Source organism: Pristiophorus japonicus, chromosome 8, assembly GCF_044704955.1.
Source record: "Pristiophorus japonicus isolate sPriJap1 chromosome 8, sPriJap1.hap1, whole genome shotgun sequence".
In the NCBI taxonomy this organism is placed as follows: Eukaryota; Metazoa; Chordata; class Chondrichthyes; family Pristiophoridae; genus Pristiophorus; species Pristiophorus japonicus.
In genome coordinates, this window is record NC_091984.1 from 111,861,111 (window position 1) to 111,877,976 (window position 16,866).

General features: G+C 44.3%; 1 protein-coding gene across 1 annotated transcript in view; it reads right to left on the bottom strand.

Moving 5' to 3' along the window:
• Positions 1–16,364, bottom strand: part of crb1 (crumbs cell polarity complex component 1) — a 144,058-nt gene extending 127,694 nt beyond the window's left edge. The window contains exons 1-3 of the mRNA XM_070888256.1: positions 16,274–16,364; positions 12,391–12,975; positions 3,484–3,679 (exon numbers count right to left, since the gene is read on the bottom strand). Of these exons, the coding sequence (XP_070744357.1) occupies positions 3,484–3,679; positions 12,391–12,975; positions 16,274–16,364 (872 nt within the window). The remainder of the gene's footprint in view (positions 1–3,483; positions 3,680–12,390; positions 12,976–16,273) is intronic.
• Positions 16,365–16,866: the final 502 nt, after the last annotated feature.

Sequence of the window (16,866 nt, forward strand, 5' to 3'; positions counted from 1 at the left end):
TTGAAAGGTGGCAAATATACAGCATCCCGATAGGCCACTATCTTCATGGAGAAGATGTTTTCAAACCTTCTTCCATCTGGTCACAAGCTCGTGATGTAACGGTGCAAATCAAATTGAGACATCACTGTGCCACTTGCAGTTGATGTGAAGTCTGTGATGAATGGCTTTTATCTGTCTCCAATATAAAAAAACTGTTTGACAAACACTTTCTTATTAAAAAAAAATAGTGCCACTTTAAAGGCATACATTAAACATTACATGATTGACACTTGGAGTTCATGTTTGCAACTGTTCATCTTGAAATTTTCTTAAAATGTAAAATCTTCAAAGAACCAAGACTTTTACATTTTTGTAAGTCAACAAAGTTATGGTTAACATTATAGCCTCTTCACTGCACTTCAAGATGCATAAGATAGTTGCTGCTTGATTTTATAAAAGACTATTTTCCAACCATGCATCAAACTCAAAGCGATTTTGACTTTGTTAGATTTGGCAATTAATAATCTTGGCTCAGATTTTGTGGTAATAATAAAGGTGAGGCTATCAGTGCTCACAGTTATTGAGGCTAAAATTCCGGCCTTGCCGGGTATGTATGGACCCCGGGAGGCCCCGCAAAAGCTGGTTTTTGGTGCGCAATGCGCATGTGCCGAAAGCCGGCTTTTCCGATCTGTCAAGTTTTGGCTTGACAGGTCGAATGCATCCCCACATCCAGGACATTTGCCAGGGCGAGATTGGGCTATTTGCCCAACTCTTGCCCAGCGAATGTCCTTTAAACTCTTGCACCTGGTAAAAGCAGGTGCATAGCCTACATTTACCAGCGTAAGAGTTTTAAAACATTTAAAATTAAAATTTAAATACACATTTTTATGTTTACCTGTCTATGAAGGTACGTTTATTTTAAACCCTATTAAAACACAAAACAAAAATAAAAAAAAAAATGTTTTCTAAAACATTTAATTAATTTTAGTTTGAAATAATTTTAATTATGTGTGGTGTTTTAAAAACATTTTATGTTGTGTTTAATGTGTTTTTTTTCTCATTGCTATCAATGAGAATACTGTACCTGATTGGTTGTCCAGTTACACGTGACTCCTCCTTCTTTTTGCAAACCTTGCGGACAGGGGCGTGCTCCAAAGCACAGAAAGAGAAGGCCTCTCACTGCAATCACAGACACCTCCTGTACCACCAGGTACTTTCATTAAAAATTCTCGGTTTGGAGGCGTTCATAAGAACATAAGAACATAAGAATTAGGAACAGGAGTAGGCTATCTAGCCCCTCGAGCCTGCTCCGCCATTCAACAAGATCATGGCTGATCTGGCCGTGGACTCAGTTCCACTTACCCACCCGCTCCCCGTAACTCTTAATTACCTTATTGGTTAAAAATCTATCTATCTGTGATTTGAATACATTCAATGAGCTAGCCTCAACTGCTTCCTTGGGCAGAGAATTCCACAGATTCACAACCCTCCGGGAGAAGAAATTCCTTCTCAACTCGGTTTTAAATTGGCTCCCCCGTATTTTGAGGCTGTGCCCCCTAGTTCTAGTCTCCCCGACCAGTGGAAACAACCTCTCCACCTCTATCTTGTCTATCCCTTTCATTATTTTAAATGTTTCTATAAGATCACCCCTCATCCTTCTGAACTCCAACAAGTAAAGACCCAGTCTACTCAATCTATCATCATAAGGTAACCCCCTCATCTCCGGAATCAGCCTAGTAAATCGTCTCTGTAACACCTCCAAAGCCAGTATGTCCTTCCTGAAGTAAGGTGACCAAAACTGCACGCAGTACTCCAGGTGCGGCCTCACTAATACCCTATACAGTTGCAGCAGGACCTCCCTGCTTTTGTACTCCATTCCTCTCGCAATGAAGGCCAACATTCCATTTGCCTTCCTGATTACCTGCTGCACCTGCAAACTAACTTTTTGGGATTCATGCACAAGGACCCCCAGGTCCCTCTGCACCGCAGCATGTTGTAATTTCTCCCCATTCAGATAATATTCCCTTTTACTGTTTTTTTTCCCCCAAGGTGGATGACCTCACATTTTCCAATATTGTATTGCATCTGCCAAACCTTAGCCCATTCGCTTAACCTATCTAAATCTCTTTGCAGCCTCTCTATGTCATCGACACAACCCGCTTTCCCACTAATCTTTGTGTCATCTGCAAATTTTGTTACACTACACTCTATCCCCTCTTCCAGGTCATCTATGTATATTGTAAACAGTTGTGGTCCCAGCACCGATCCCTGTGGCACACCACTAACCACCGATTTCCAACCCGAAAAGGACCCATTTATCCCGACTCTCTGCTTTCTGTTCGCCAGCCAATTCTCTATCCATGCTAATACATTTCCTCTGACTCCGCGTACCTTTATCTTCTGCAGTAACCTTTTGTGTGGCACCTTATCGAATGCCTTTTGGAAATCTAAATACACCACATCCATCGGTACACCTCTATCCACCATGCTCGTTATATCCTCAAAGAATTCCACTAAATTAGTTAAACATGATTTCCCCTTCATGAATCCATGTTGCGTCTGCTTGATTGCACTATACCTATCTAGATGTCCCTCTATTTCTTCCTTAATGATAGCTTCAATCATTTTCCCCACTACAGATGTTAAACTAACCGGCCTATATTTATCTGCTTTTTGTCTGCCCCCTTTTTTAAACAGAGGCGTTACATTAGCTGCTTACCAATCCGCTGGTACCTCCCCAGAGTCCACAGAATTTTGGTAGATTATAACGAATGCATCTGCTATAACTTCCGCCATCTCTTTTAATACCCTAGGATGCATTTCATCAGGACCAGGGGACTTGTCTACCTTGAGTCCCATTAGCCTCGTCGGAAGGAAGTCTCTGACCCAAATTTCAGGCTCAATAAAGTGTTAATCGGACAGCAACTACCAATGACTGCACGTGCAGTTAAACGTGGAAATCAGGAAGTTGCTGTCTGAGTTGCCCTGCTCTTCCAGAAACTTCATTATGCCAGTATCCTGCCAAGGGACTCATACAAATACAGTACATGGAACGGCATGAAGTTGGGGTACTTGCTTCATAGATACCCAGTAAAGTCGGCAATAATCTTTGAAATCTTTTTCTTTGTGTCTCTTCTATCTCTCTCACTCTTAATCCAACTTTCTTTCCCTCTCTTTATTTCGCTTTCTATACGTGATTTGGCACTAAATTAATATTCTAACTTGCACTTCCTGGTTTAGACTCTGCGTGCCTCAGTCAGAATTCTTCAATCTGATTGGTTGAAGAGACACACAGTTGCTTGACTTGTTCATACAGGTCCCAGATTCCCTGTAGAGGGCGCCGTGCCAAAATAGCTCTCCAATTACCGCAAATTCCAGTGCAAAAACCCACAGAAATTCTGTGGGGTAGTGTAAGTGTAATGAATGGCTGCCGCTGTTCATTTGCTGCTGACCACAAAATCCGGGCCAATGGATATTTAATGTTGCCGTTATTATACAACTTACCCATTTTCTTCATCTATACATTGCCCTCCATTCTGACATGGCTGACTAGTACATTCATCGAGGTTTATTTCACAGTCGGTGCCCTTGAACCCTGGTGCACATATGCAAGTGTAGCTGGCAAAGTGGTCTTGACAGGTTGCCCCATTCAGACACGGTTGTGACAAGCACTCGTTGATTTCCAGTTCACAATTATTTCCTGCAACATTCAATCCGATAAATTGATACATTATAAAATTGATGCACAAAAGTCAACAATTGAACATCCATTTTCATTCAAAAAAAGAATTAATACACCCCAGTGATCTGGAAACTACAATATCAATAGACCACCCTAGAGATATGGTTTGATTCACATTTTCTCTTCCACTAGTGAGCTTTTCCATTTCTCTAAGAAAGGAAGGGAAACTGCAGGAGGATGGAGGAAGTCATTCTTCCATCAATCAAGTATGCCTCTTAGCAGGTGTGATGAGCTGTAGCATTGATTGTCTTTATTGAGAACATCGATACAATGTGCGACAAAAATATGACAATAGAAAGTCAATGGAAATTACGATCCATTAATTAGGTCAATGGAAGAGATATATAGTGGGCAGCTAATCCGATAGCGCTTATTTTACACCATCACCCAAAGTCCAAATTGCTCCCAATCAGCTGATCAATACTATTGAAGATTGGCAGGAGAGAGTGTCAGAGACTGGGGTGAAATTCAGAAAAATAGCAGCATCGTGTAAGGATAATATAGCCTACTTCTGATAATTCTATGTGTCTTTTGCACATCGAAAATGACTTAAGCAATGTAAATAACACAGTAAAATGGGAATTTCAAAATTGGTTGAACAAGTAATTTGCATGAAGCACGTTTAAATGAAGAGCTTCTTTGCGTTCATTGTTCTATCCAGTAATACTCAGCGATAGATGAGGTACAACTATGGAAATAGCTGCATTTTACATTTGTGCTTAGTTAACAATTGTTACAATATTTTCACTCTAAGTGAAAAAACTTTTGTAAGATCATTTAAAACAAAAAAAAAATCAGTGCTGGGATCATTGATGTAAGCGTATCCAATAAACACCATGTGCCCTCTGAGGCTTTGATCCTAATACATCTGGTTTGCTTTTAGTCCCCATATTATCTTCACTTCTTGCATGTTGTATAATTAAACTTTAAGTTTGTTGGGCCGGATTTTCGAGAGGTTTGCAACCAGGTTTTTGCCTTGGTTTGATCCTCCGCGACGAAAACCCGGCCGCAAAGCCCGGGGGGGATCCTCGGGTGCCTGTTTGCGGCGGTGCTTCCAAGTACCGCCGGGGAGAGGAGCGCTGACATGCAACAACTCGGATTGTGTTTGCATCCGGTTTTGGCTTTTTCCCGACCCGTGCACCATGCCCAGAATACCGCCAAGTCAAACCTGTCAGTGCAGCCCTGCCAGCAATGGTAAGTACGAAAACCTGCAAAAATGATAAGTTAAAGTTTTTATTTTTGTAATGTTTTTGCAACAATTAGATAGTTAAAGGTCTTGTAAATGTTTTTGGAATGCTTTTCCCCCCCTCCCAAGGCCTCCCGGTCCTGGATTAAAGTTGCCAATACTCGCGTTTTGCGCCGTGAATGCTTGTGCAATGCCCCCCTTACCGAAGGCGCATATGTAAAGGCCGAAAGTTTGGCTTAAAAACGGTAGCACTGCGAAAATGGTAAGTTTCACGTATCGCTACAGTTTTCGCCAAAAAAAGCCGAAAGCGGAAAATCCGGCCCTAATCTTTTTTGATCCTGGACAGGTGTTACTGAAGTATTGCATGGGCTTTGTTCAGTTTTTGTGCAGGTATTTGGAATAAAGTCTTATAAGTCCTACAGGCCAAATTGTATATTCTCTACAACAACTTACATTTATATAGTGCCTGTAACATACTAAAAATGTAGGATTTTAGTATGTTTGTCAATTCTAATAAATTCTTCCAGTACATTTTCTCACTTTTTTCATTGTTGTATTTATTGGTAAGACATTGCAGGATAAATTAAGTGATCCTACGCTCCCAGTGGGGAAACAATGAAAATAGTGCGGGTTACAAATAGGACGACAAGGGTGTAGCCACAATTCTCCGACTCATGGCTGTAAAGTCCTGACCCTGCAGTACAGACTTACACGAGGCACATGCTGAAGTCAAGGTCACTCTGGACCTGCACTTTTATTTCACAGCTCTCGAGTGCCACACTTGCCTGAGACCTGCCTTTATATACCTGTGTGGAACAGGTGTGCAGTGTCTCCTGCAAGTGCACCCCTGGTGGTAAAGTATGCTTGTGGTTACAGGTCATATCTAGTTACAGTCATGTATAGCATGGTAAGATACAGTTATATACAGTAGTGTGAGTTACATGACATCATCCTCCTCCAAGGTCTTATTGTCTTTATAGATTCAGGTCTCTCAGGTGGTCTACGCTCTCGCGTGGAGCATCTTAATTGTGGTTCAGTTGTTTGCCTTGGTGCCTGTTTTTCTTTTGGTGTGATTGCAGGTATCTTGCCTGGGCTGTCTGTTGAGACTGCCCTTTCCTCAGGTTGTTCCCTCTGTCTGTCCACCAGGTGTGGCATGAGTTCCACATTGTAGTCTGCCTCTGGTTCTGCAGTGTTGTTGGTGAATCTACTTTTTACTTGGTCTACATGCCTCCGGCAGGTTTAGCCATTGTCCATTTGTACAACCAGTAGCCTGTTTCCTTCCTTGCCTGTTACTGTCCCTGCAAGCCATTTGGGACCCCTGCCATAGTTTAGCACAAACACTTTGTCCCCTATCCCATTCCACCTCCCCCTCGAATTTCGGTCATGGTACTCAGTGAGCTTCTGGCGCTTTGCCTCAACAATTTCATGCATGTCTGGGGGGATTAGCGAGAGCCTAGTCTTTAAGGTCCGTTTCATCAATAGTTGTGCGGGGGGGAACCCCAGTCAATGAATGCGGACGTGATCTGTATGCCAGCAGCAGTCACGACAGGCGGCTCTGAAGCATGGGACCTTGGATTTTTAGCATGCCTTGTTTAACGACTTGCACTGCTCGCTCCGCCTGGCCATTGGAGGCCGGCTTGAACGACGCTGTCTTAACGTGATTTATGCCATGGTCAACTATAACATCTTGAAATATGCGCTGGTGAAGCATGGACCATTATCACTGACCAATATGTCAGGAATTCCGTGCGTTGCAAACATGATTCTAAGGCTCTCCACAGTGGTGGGGGTGGTGCTCGAGTTTAAAATGGTGCACTCGATCCACTAAGAAAATGCATCGACGACTACAAGGAACATTTTGCCCATGAATGGGCCTGCATCATCTACATGCACCCGCGACCACGTTTTGGTGGGCCAGTGCCAGGAGCTTGGGGGGCCTCCCTGGGGGCATTACTGAGTTGGGCACAAATGGTGCACCGCCGGACGCAGAGCTCCAAGTCCGCGTCAATGCCAGGCCACCAGACGTGGGATCTAGCTATGGCCTTCATAAGGTCGATCCCCGGGTACTCGCGGTGGAGCTCCCGGAAAAACGCCTCTCTGCCTCGCAAGGGCATAACTACTCGGCTGCCCCACATCAGGCAGTCTGTCTGTTGTGATAATTCATGCATGCGCCTATGGAAAGGTTTGATCTCCTCGGGGCAGGCATCGCGAGCCTCTGCCCAGTCACAAGTTAAAACACATCCTTTGACAAAGGATAACATGGGGTCACTGGTCATCCAGGCTCTGATTTGGCGAGCCGTCATGGGCAAACCTGTGGATTCAAAGGCCATCTCACAGTCCTGTTCATCGGACCCTTCCGTGGTCTCCAGGGGTTGCCTGCTAAGCGCGTCGGCACAGTTGTCTGTGCCTTATTGTGTAGTCGTAAGATGCCAGCATGAGTGCCCACCGCTGAATGCGTGCCGAGGCATTGGCGTTTATTGCCTTGCGCTCAGATAGCAGGGACGTGAGGGGTTTGTGGTCTGTTTCTAACGCGAACTTAGCCCCAAAAAGGTATTGGTGCATCTTTTTGACACCATACACGCACGCGAGCGCCTCCTTCTCAACCATACCGTACCCGTGCTCCGCCCGCGAAAGTGACCTGGAGGCATAAGCAATGGATTGTAATTTACCTGCATCATTGACATGATGTAAAACGCATCCGACCCTGTACGCTGACGCATCACATGTAAGAACTAGCTTTTTACCTGGGTCAAAAAAGGCTAAAACACTCTTGGAACATAGAAGGTTGCGTGCCTTATTGAAGGCGCGTTCTTGGGCGTCCCCCCAAAACCAATCGCACCCCTTTCTGAGTAGCACGTGGAGAGGCTCCAGCAGTGTGCTGAAGTCCTGCATAAAGTTCCCAAAGTAATTGAGTAGCCCGAGAAAGGTGCGCAGTTCCGAGACATTCCGGGTGTTGGGTGTCAGACGAATTGCTTCGGTTTTGGATTCTGTTGGGCGGATTCCATCAGCGGCAATCCTTCTGCCCAAAAATTCAACCTCGGGCGCAAGAAACAGACACTTGGATTTCTTAACTCTCAGGCCTACCCGATCCAATCGACTTAGTACTTCCTCCAAATTGCGGAGATGGGAGTCGGTGACCCTGCCCGTGGTGAGTATGTCATCTTGAAACACAACCGTCCATGTGATGGACTTGAGCAGACTCTCCATGTTGCGCTGGAGTATAGCAGCTGCCGACGTGATGCCGAATGGGCATTGACTGTACATAAAAAGGCTTCGATGTGTGTTGATGGTGGTGAGTAGCTTAGACTCTTCGGTTAGTTCTTGAGTCATATACGCAGATGTGAGATCTAGTTTCAAGAAAAGTTTTCCTCCAGCCAATGTGACAAATAGGTCCTCCGCTCTGGGCAGCGGGTATTGGTCCTGTAGGGAGACTCTGTTTATGGTAGACTTGTAATCCTCACAGATTCGTACGGATCCATCAAGCTTCATGACGGGGACGATGGGATTTGCCCAGTCGCTAAATTCCACGGGTGAGATAATGCCTTCCCACAGAAGCGGTCCAGTTCGTGTTCAATCTTTTCCCTCATCACATAAGGCACAGCTCTAGCCTTGTGATGGACCAGTCTGGCATCCTGTGTGATGTAGATTTACCCTTTGAAGGTGCCCACACCTGGCTGAAAGAGATGTTCAAAACGACTTAGAACTGGTGAGCAGGAGGTCCGTTCCTCTGACGACATGGCGTGAACATCATCCCATTTCCAATTTAGTTTTGCCAGCCAGCTTCTCCCCAACAGTGCTGGGAGATTTTCAGGGACAATCCACAGGGGAAGTCGGTTCACCATCCCTTTGTGTGTGACTGAGAGCATGGTGCTGCCAAGGACTGGGATGATTTCTTTGGTATAAGTTCCTTAGTTTGGTGTCAATCCTTGTGAGTTTTGGTCTGTTGCTTTTGTGCGGCCACAGCTGTTCAAATTGTTGGACGCTCATGAGAGATTGACGAGCTCCCGTATCCAGCTCCATGTTGACGGGTATCCCGTTGAGTAGGACCCTCATCATTATTGGAGGCGTCTTGTTCTAAGAACAGCGGACATTGATCGTGTTGACCCGCTATATCCCGGTGTCCCGGGCACTGTCCCCACCATCTTCTGGTCCGCTTTCCGACCCTTCCAATTCGTATACCAGCTGAGCTGCTGTTTTTCTGCACATGCGAGCCAGATGCCCTGTATAGTTGCAGTTTCTGCAAACAGCATGCTGAAATCGACATCCCCTTGTTGAGTGCCTTCCCCCACATCTCCAGCAAAGACCGCTTCCATTGTTTCCGAAGGATAAGCTGCGTCTGGCTGATCTCTCTTAAGCTTCTCTCAGTCTGTAGTTGATTGCTCGCATTGTGGGTTGATGAGGTGTGCATGGCCATTCATGTGGCCCTTGATGGCTTCTGGCGCCACTACCTGTTGTTGAGGGCCTGCTCTCCTGCCTTTGTCTGTGTGTGGGGGTAGCAGCTCGTTTCACGCTGTGAACCCCTTGTTCCGATGTTTCGTTAGTTGTTGTACCCGCAGTGTAGATCAGCCTCGTTTCTTCTTCTCCTGCCAAGAATGTCTGTGCAACCAGTGCTGCTGCCTCTAGGGTCAAGTTCTTGGTCTCTATGAGCTTTTGGAATATGCCTGTGTGGCCTATTCCTTCAGTAAAAAAGTCTCTCAGTTCTTCTCTCCTTAGTTCATCGGAGAACTCACATAAACTAGCCAGCCTCCGAAGTTCTGCCACAAAGTCGGGTATGCTCTGGCCCACACAGCGTCTGTAGTTGTAGAACCTGTGTCTGGCCATGTGTAGGCTGCTCGCTGGCTTCAGGTGGTCTCTCACCAGTGTGCTCAACTCCTCAAACAACTTGTTTGCTGGTTTCTCGGGTGCCAAAGGTCCTTCATTAAGGCGGATGTTTTCGAGCCACAGCTGGTCAAGAGATGGGCTCTTCTCTTGTCTGCCTTATCATCGCCCAACCAGTCTTTGGTTACAAAGCTTTGCTGGAGCCTTTCTAAAAAGTCCTCCCAATTGTCTTAGCATTGTATTTCTCATCTGAGCCGTTGGTAGCCATTCTGTGGATTCTGTGATCCCGTAATTCGTTGCCACTGTCAAGTCCTGACCCTGCAGTACAGACTTACACGAGGCACATGCTGAAGACAAGGTCACTCTGGGCCTGCACTTTTATTTCACAGCTCTCGAGTGCCACACTTGCCTGAGATCTGCCTTTATATACCTGTGTGGAACAGGTATGCAGTGTCTCCTGCAAGTGCACCCCTGGTGGGTAAAGTATGCTTGTGGTTACAGGTCATATCTAGTTACAGTCATGTATGGCATGGTAAGATACAGTTATATACAGTAGTGTGAGATACATGACAATGGCCCTTTCGAGCGTGGCTCCTGGTCGAGAGTGCTGGATGACTGAAATCATCCACTGACATCATATAAACAACAGCACAAAGGTAATGATGTATGCTGCTGCAATGTTCAACAACAGGTTGTGGCCATCATGCATTACTGAATGAGCCTAAATGTAGCAGTGGTGTGGTTTCTGCTGATCCATTATTCCTTCTTATTTTCAAAATGTATAGTGTTAAATTTTGTATTGTATTTTATCTTTCTTTCTAGCTAAGAATCTTTGACCTTGAGTTCCTAAATGTGAAAAGCAGAATGATGATGATCATCATAGGCGGTCCCTCGAACAAGGATGACTTGCTTCCACACCAAAAGGACAAGTTCACAGAGGTTTCAATGAATGACCAGATATTGCAGTCCTGAACTCCAATCGAAGGGATGGAAGATGCCTGTGCGTGGATTTTTTTTAACGTGTGGTGACCGTTGCACATCAGCTAGCTCATGGGCATGACAGAACCTTTATCCAGTTAACCAGGACGACTGGAGACCTGCTCTGCTGCACAGACCTAGTGCGCACACATATCACAGTGTGGGCTGGCCCATGCTGCCCCTGAGCCCTAGGCTCTTCTGGGCCCTGTACCCTCATTCGCCGCACCTCCGCCATGATCTCTCACCGCTCCTCCGTCACAAAACACTCGCTGCACCTCCGCCATGATCACCCACAGAATCTCAGCCACGATCCCTCATCGCTCCTTTGTCTCGATCACTCGCCGCACTTCTGTCACGACCTTCCCACTCCTTTGCTGTACCTAGGCTCCGCCGAAAGTCCTGCCCATGCTCCAAACGGCGACCTGAGCCCTAATGACGTCATCTGGTTGCCCACTTCGAAATCGTCACACGTTTGTAGCAGCTCGCGCTGGAAGTTGTAGTGGTGTGTCGCTCCAGCTCTTCTTTGGTCCGACCTGCGGAAATGTTCCAGGCTGGCCCCGACCTGCGAGAGAACACCTCCGAGGGTCGGGCCATAAAAGAGAATGATGAGCACTGCACACAGCTACCCATTTGAATTATGCAAGAGATGTCATCAAAGTTCTGAATGACATAGAGTTCAAAACAAAGGCAGTGTTTAACTAGCACAATCCCGAACTATCTTGTCTTTCAGAACTTGAGTGACTAAACTTGGCAATCCTCTTTAAAAATTGATTCCCACAACATTTTAAAACTGTGGACCAATAAAAATGGACATAGCTGGAGCAAATGTACAGAATTTTATATATACAGCTTAGTAATGGTATAGATGCTGGAATGGATGCTATTTTTTTTATTTGTTCATGGGATATGGACATCACTGGTAAGGTCAGCATTTATTGCCCATCCCTACTTGCCCTTGAGAAGGTGGTGTTGAGCCATCTTCTTGAACTGCTGCAGTGATACTGCTTTGTATCAGTTTGGTACAACTCAGAGGGCAGTTAAGAGTTAACCACATTGCTGTGGCTCTGGAGTCACAGATAGGCCAGATCGGGTCAGGACACCAGATTTCCTTCTCTAAAGGATGTTAGTGAACTAAGTGGGTTTTTACGACAATTGGGTAGTTTCATGGTCACTATTACTGATACCAGCTTTTTATTCCAGATTTATTTATTAACTGAATGTAAATTCCCCAGCTGCCATGGTGGAATTTGAACTCACGTCTCTGGATCTTTAGTCCAGGCCTCTGGATTACTAGTCCAGGAAACAAACCACAATGCTACTATACCCCATCTGGAATGCATTGCCTAAAAGGGTGGTGGAAGTAATCACAGGAGAAGTTATCTGTTCCTAAAGCACTGTTGAAAAGGGAATGGATAAATACTTAAGACAGAAAATGGGGAAGAGCAGAGGAGTGGGGCTAATTGGATAGCTCTACCAAAGAGCCGGCACGAGCATGATGGGCCGAATGGCCTCCTCTGCACTGTATGATTCTACTGCCTTTTTGAAAAAAATATAAAAAGAAAATCTTCAACTTAAAAGGCAAAAACTGAAAATGAATGCTTTTGTTTCTGATTGAAATTTTTGGACTGATAATTGCAGAATTCCTTGCAGAAAGTTTGCCAAACAACAGTCAGACTGCCATTTTTACCTGTAAAACCACGTGGACAGATACAGACATACTTGTCAATTTCATTCATGCATCTAGCTTCGTTCCTGCAGGGTTCTGAGGCACATTCATCCACTTCGATCTCGCACCGTCTGCCCTGATAGCCAGGCACACAGAAACATGAAAACCCATCCACTTTATCCTTGCATACAGCCCCGTTTTGACATGGGTTCAATGTGCATTCGTTCACATTGGTTTCACAGTCAGTGCCAGTGTAACCTGGTGGGCAAACACAGCTGTAGCCGGTGACATCATCTGAACAGATGCCGCCATTAGTGCAGGAGATGTTGGCACATTTGTTGATGTAAGTTTTGCAAGTGGTGCCAATGTAACCAGGGGGACAGTCACAAGAGAAGTTAGCTGTTCCTAAAGCACTGCTGCATGTCGCATTGTGCCAACAGGGATCTGAGGCGCAAACATCATATAGTTCCTCACAGTTCTTCCCCGTAAATGCTACAGGCGTCTCTGGACAATGACAAACATAGTCTTCGTTGTGTTGCTCACAGGTCGCATTGTTTTTGCAGGGGCTGGAGAGGCACTTGTGAAGATTTGCAGCACAACATGAACCTAAGGAGATAACAAAAAAAGATCAAGTTAGACTCCAAATATGATCAAAAGTTAAGGTAAAGCAAGCAAGTCAATGGTTTACAACCCCAATCAGAAATGTTTTAATTCATTTAAAATCATGCACATTTTTAGAATTTAAACTCTCATTAAGATAGTTGGTTTGTACAATGGCACTCTTGTACCATTTTGTCTTTATTACTAATGAACCTCGTGGTGTAAGTTGGATGATGTGATATTTTGGATTGGGGTGTTCTATTATTCTTGCCTCTGAGTTAGAAGGACATAAGCATATAGTGTAGGCAGGTAATTCAGCAGTACGAGGGGGTTGGAGGCACTGTTCATTTGTCTGCTCCTTGCATAGATATAAAATATCCCACAGAATTTTTTTTAAAGAAAAGCAGGGATTTCCCCGTGAATCCTAAGAGATCAAGTACCCTATCTGGCAGAAACAATGGGAGTAATTTTAACCTGACCCATCTGTCAAAAAAAGGACAAGATCAGGTACAATGCTGATTTTTACACCCCGCTTGATTGTACTCTCCAATGACATCAAAAGAGAGCAAAATTGGGCGGGATTTAAAACCAGCATTCCATCAGCGTAGGTTTCTCGCGCAGCGAGTTCGGTTGAAATTATCCCCATTGTTGCTATAATGGGAGATTTTAATTTTCACATAGACTAGGAGAAGCAAAATAGCTCAAGCAGTAAAGGTATTGGGCTCGATTTTGCTGCAGAAATAATGGTGAGGATAACAGTGGTCATCGTTATTCATGCGTAATATCAGAAAGCAACTTCTGGTGAATGCGCATGCAGAGTTAAACATGGAAATCAGGAGGATGCTGTCTGAGATGGCTTGCTCCTCCAGAAGCTGCACGATAATGACACCTCGCTGTCTGACTCACCATTGAAATACACTGAATGTGTAAAGTTGCTACACTTACCTCATAGATACAAACTAAATAAGTCAGAAAAAGTTAGGGCTTTCCCATTCCAGTATAATTGCCCTTTTTAACAGCGTGATAAGTCTTAATTATTGCCACACAACCTCTCCTGACACTGAAAATTAACTTTTACAATCCTTCAGATTTTAATTGTTGTTGGAATTTTTTTTAAATACAAAAATGTAAATAGATTTTTTTTGTCTCTTTTATCTTTGTTAATATAGTCTTTCTTTCCTTCTCTTCATTTCATTTTCTGTACCTGATTTTACGTAAAATTCAATATTCTAACTGACACTTACTGGTTCAGACTGCGCTGCTCATTAACGATTCTTCAATCTAATTGGTTAGGGAGGTACACAGATGTTCACACAGCTTTCAGATGCCCAGTAGGCTCTGCTTTTTGGAACAATACAAAACCAGTACATACACCTAAAAGGCAAAGGCTCCATTTGTGTTGTTAAGCAAACATGGTCAACAAATAAGGTAAGAGGCAGGATCAAGTCAAAATAAAAGGCATGCACAAATGCAAGGACAAGTGGAAATTCAACAGACTGGGAGATCAATAAAAAGCAACAAAGGGATAGAGAGAAAGTACTAAGAGGTGCAAAAAGGAAATATGAAAAAAAACTTGCAAGTGATATTAAAGATAATAGTAACAGAATTTTTTAAGACTGAGATCGATAGATTTTTGTTAGGTAAAGGGTATGGATTAAAGGCGGGTAAATGGAATTGAGGTATAGTTCAGCAATGATCTAATATAATGGCGGGACAGGCTCGAGGGGCTGAATGGCTTACTCATGTTCCTAAAATGCTTAGAGGACTTTTCCACTTGCTATATTGTAACAGGAAAGAACTTCAACTTTTTAGTGTTTATATACTGTATGTTTTTAATTGCCTACCCTATTTTCCTCATCAGATCCACGGCACTTCATATCATTATTCCTTTAAGGGGGATATGGAGCAAAATTGGGTAAACAGAGTTGAGGACAGATCAGCCATGATCTAACTGAATGGTTGTACAGACTCAAGGGGCTGAATGGCCTACTCCATGGATTGAGAACTGTTTGGCAGACAGGAAGCAAAGAGTAGGAGTAAATGAGTACTTTTCAGAATGGCAGGCAGTGACTAGTGGGGTACCGCAAGGTTCTGTGCTGGGGCCCCAGCTGTTTACATTGTACATTAATGATTTGGACGAGGGGATTAAATGTAGTATCTCCAAATTTGCGGATGACACTAAGTTGGGTGGCAGTGTGAGCTGCGAGGAGGATGCTATGAGGCTGCAGAGTGACTTGGATAGGTTAGGTGAATGGGCAAATGCATGGCAGATGAAGTATAATGTGGATAAATGTGAGGTTATCCACTTTGGTGGTAAAAACAGAGAGACAGACTATTATCTGAATGGTGACAGATTAGGAAATGGAGAGGTACAACGAGACCTGGGTGTCATGGTACATCAGTCATTGGAGGTTGGCATGCAGGTACAGCAGGCAGTTAAGAAAGCAAATGGCATGTTGGCCTTCATAGCGAGGGGAGTTGAGTACAGGGGCAGGGAGGTGTTGCTACAGTTGTACAGGGCCTTGGTGAGGCCACACCTGGAGTATTGTGTACAGTTTTGGTCTCCTAACTTGAGGAAGGACATTCTTGCTATTGAGGGAGTGCAGCGAAGGTTCACCAGACTGATTCCCGGGATGGCGGGACTGACATATCAAGAAAGACTGGATCAACTGGGCTTGTATTCACTGGAGTTCAGAAGAATGAGAGGGGATCTCATAGAAACGTTTAAAATTCTGATGGGTTTAGACATGTTAGATGCAGGAAGAATGTTCCCAATGTTGGGGAAGTCCAGAACCAGGGGTCACATTCAAAGGATAAGGGGTAAGCCATTTAGGACCGAGATGAGGAGAAACTTCTTCACCCAGAGAGTGGTGAACCTGTGGAATTCTCTACCACCGAAAGTTGTTGAGGCCAATTCACTAAATATATTCAAAAAGGAGTTAGATGTAGTCCTTTTTACTAGGGGGATCAAGGGGTATGGCGAGAAAGCAGGAATGGGGTACTGAAGTTGCATGTTTAGCCATGAACTCATTGAATGGCGGTGCAGGCTCAAAGGGCCGAATGGCCTACTCCTGCACCTATTTTCTATGTTTCTATGTTGCTATGTTCTTTCAACTAATCCACCAAAACATGAAAATTGTTGTCTGCAAGATCTTGCTGTGCTCAATTTTGCTGCTGGATTTGCCAAGAAAACAGTGACTACACTTTAAAAGTAATTCATTGGCTGTAAAGCGCTTTTGGATGTCTGTCTCCGCCCCTGCCTCAGCTGATCTGCTGCTGAAATCCTCATCTATGCCTTTGTTACCTACAAACCTGACTATTCCAATATTCTTCTGGCCGGCCTCACACTTTGCACCCTCCATAAACTTGAGTTCATCCAAAACTCTGCTGTCCATGGCCTAACTTGCACTAAGTCCCATTCACCCACGACCCCTGTGCTTGCTGCCCTGCATTGACAATGTTACAATGTTAGTGTGCTGATTTGCATGGGAATGAACACAGCTATTAGCATATCTGTTATTTGTAGATTCTGGAGGAAATCACAGAAACCATTCCAGACAAGAACATTTATACCTTAGACATTCTACTAGGATCAATCCTTGGAATACCATCTGTATATATAAGGCAAGACTCTATCCTCTAGTCATATCCACAGCCCTTATATGTTGAGACTAAAGTTCCCGAATGAGGCCATAACAGGATTAGGCACACTCCGGTAGCCAGGCTTGGGAACAACTTCCAGGACAATGACAGATTGGTTAGTGACTGTGAAGCTAACTGCTGTGTTAGAGTTTAATGTGTCAAGCAAATACAGGAAATCTCGGTCACATCTCATAGCCTTCAGAGCACATTTGTATCAGGCAGATCACTGACGCAACAATGATCAAGACCAAACAA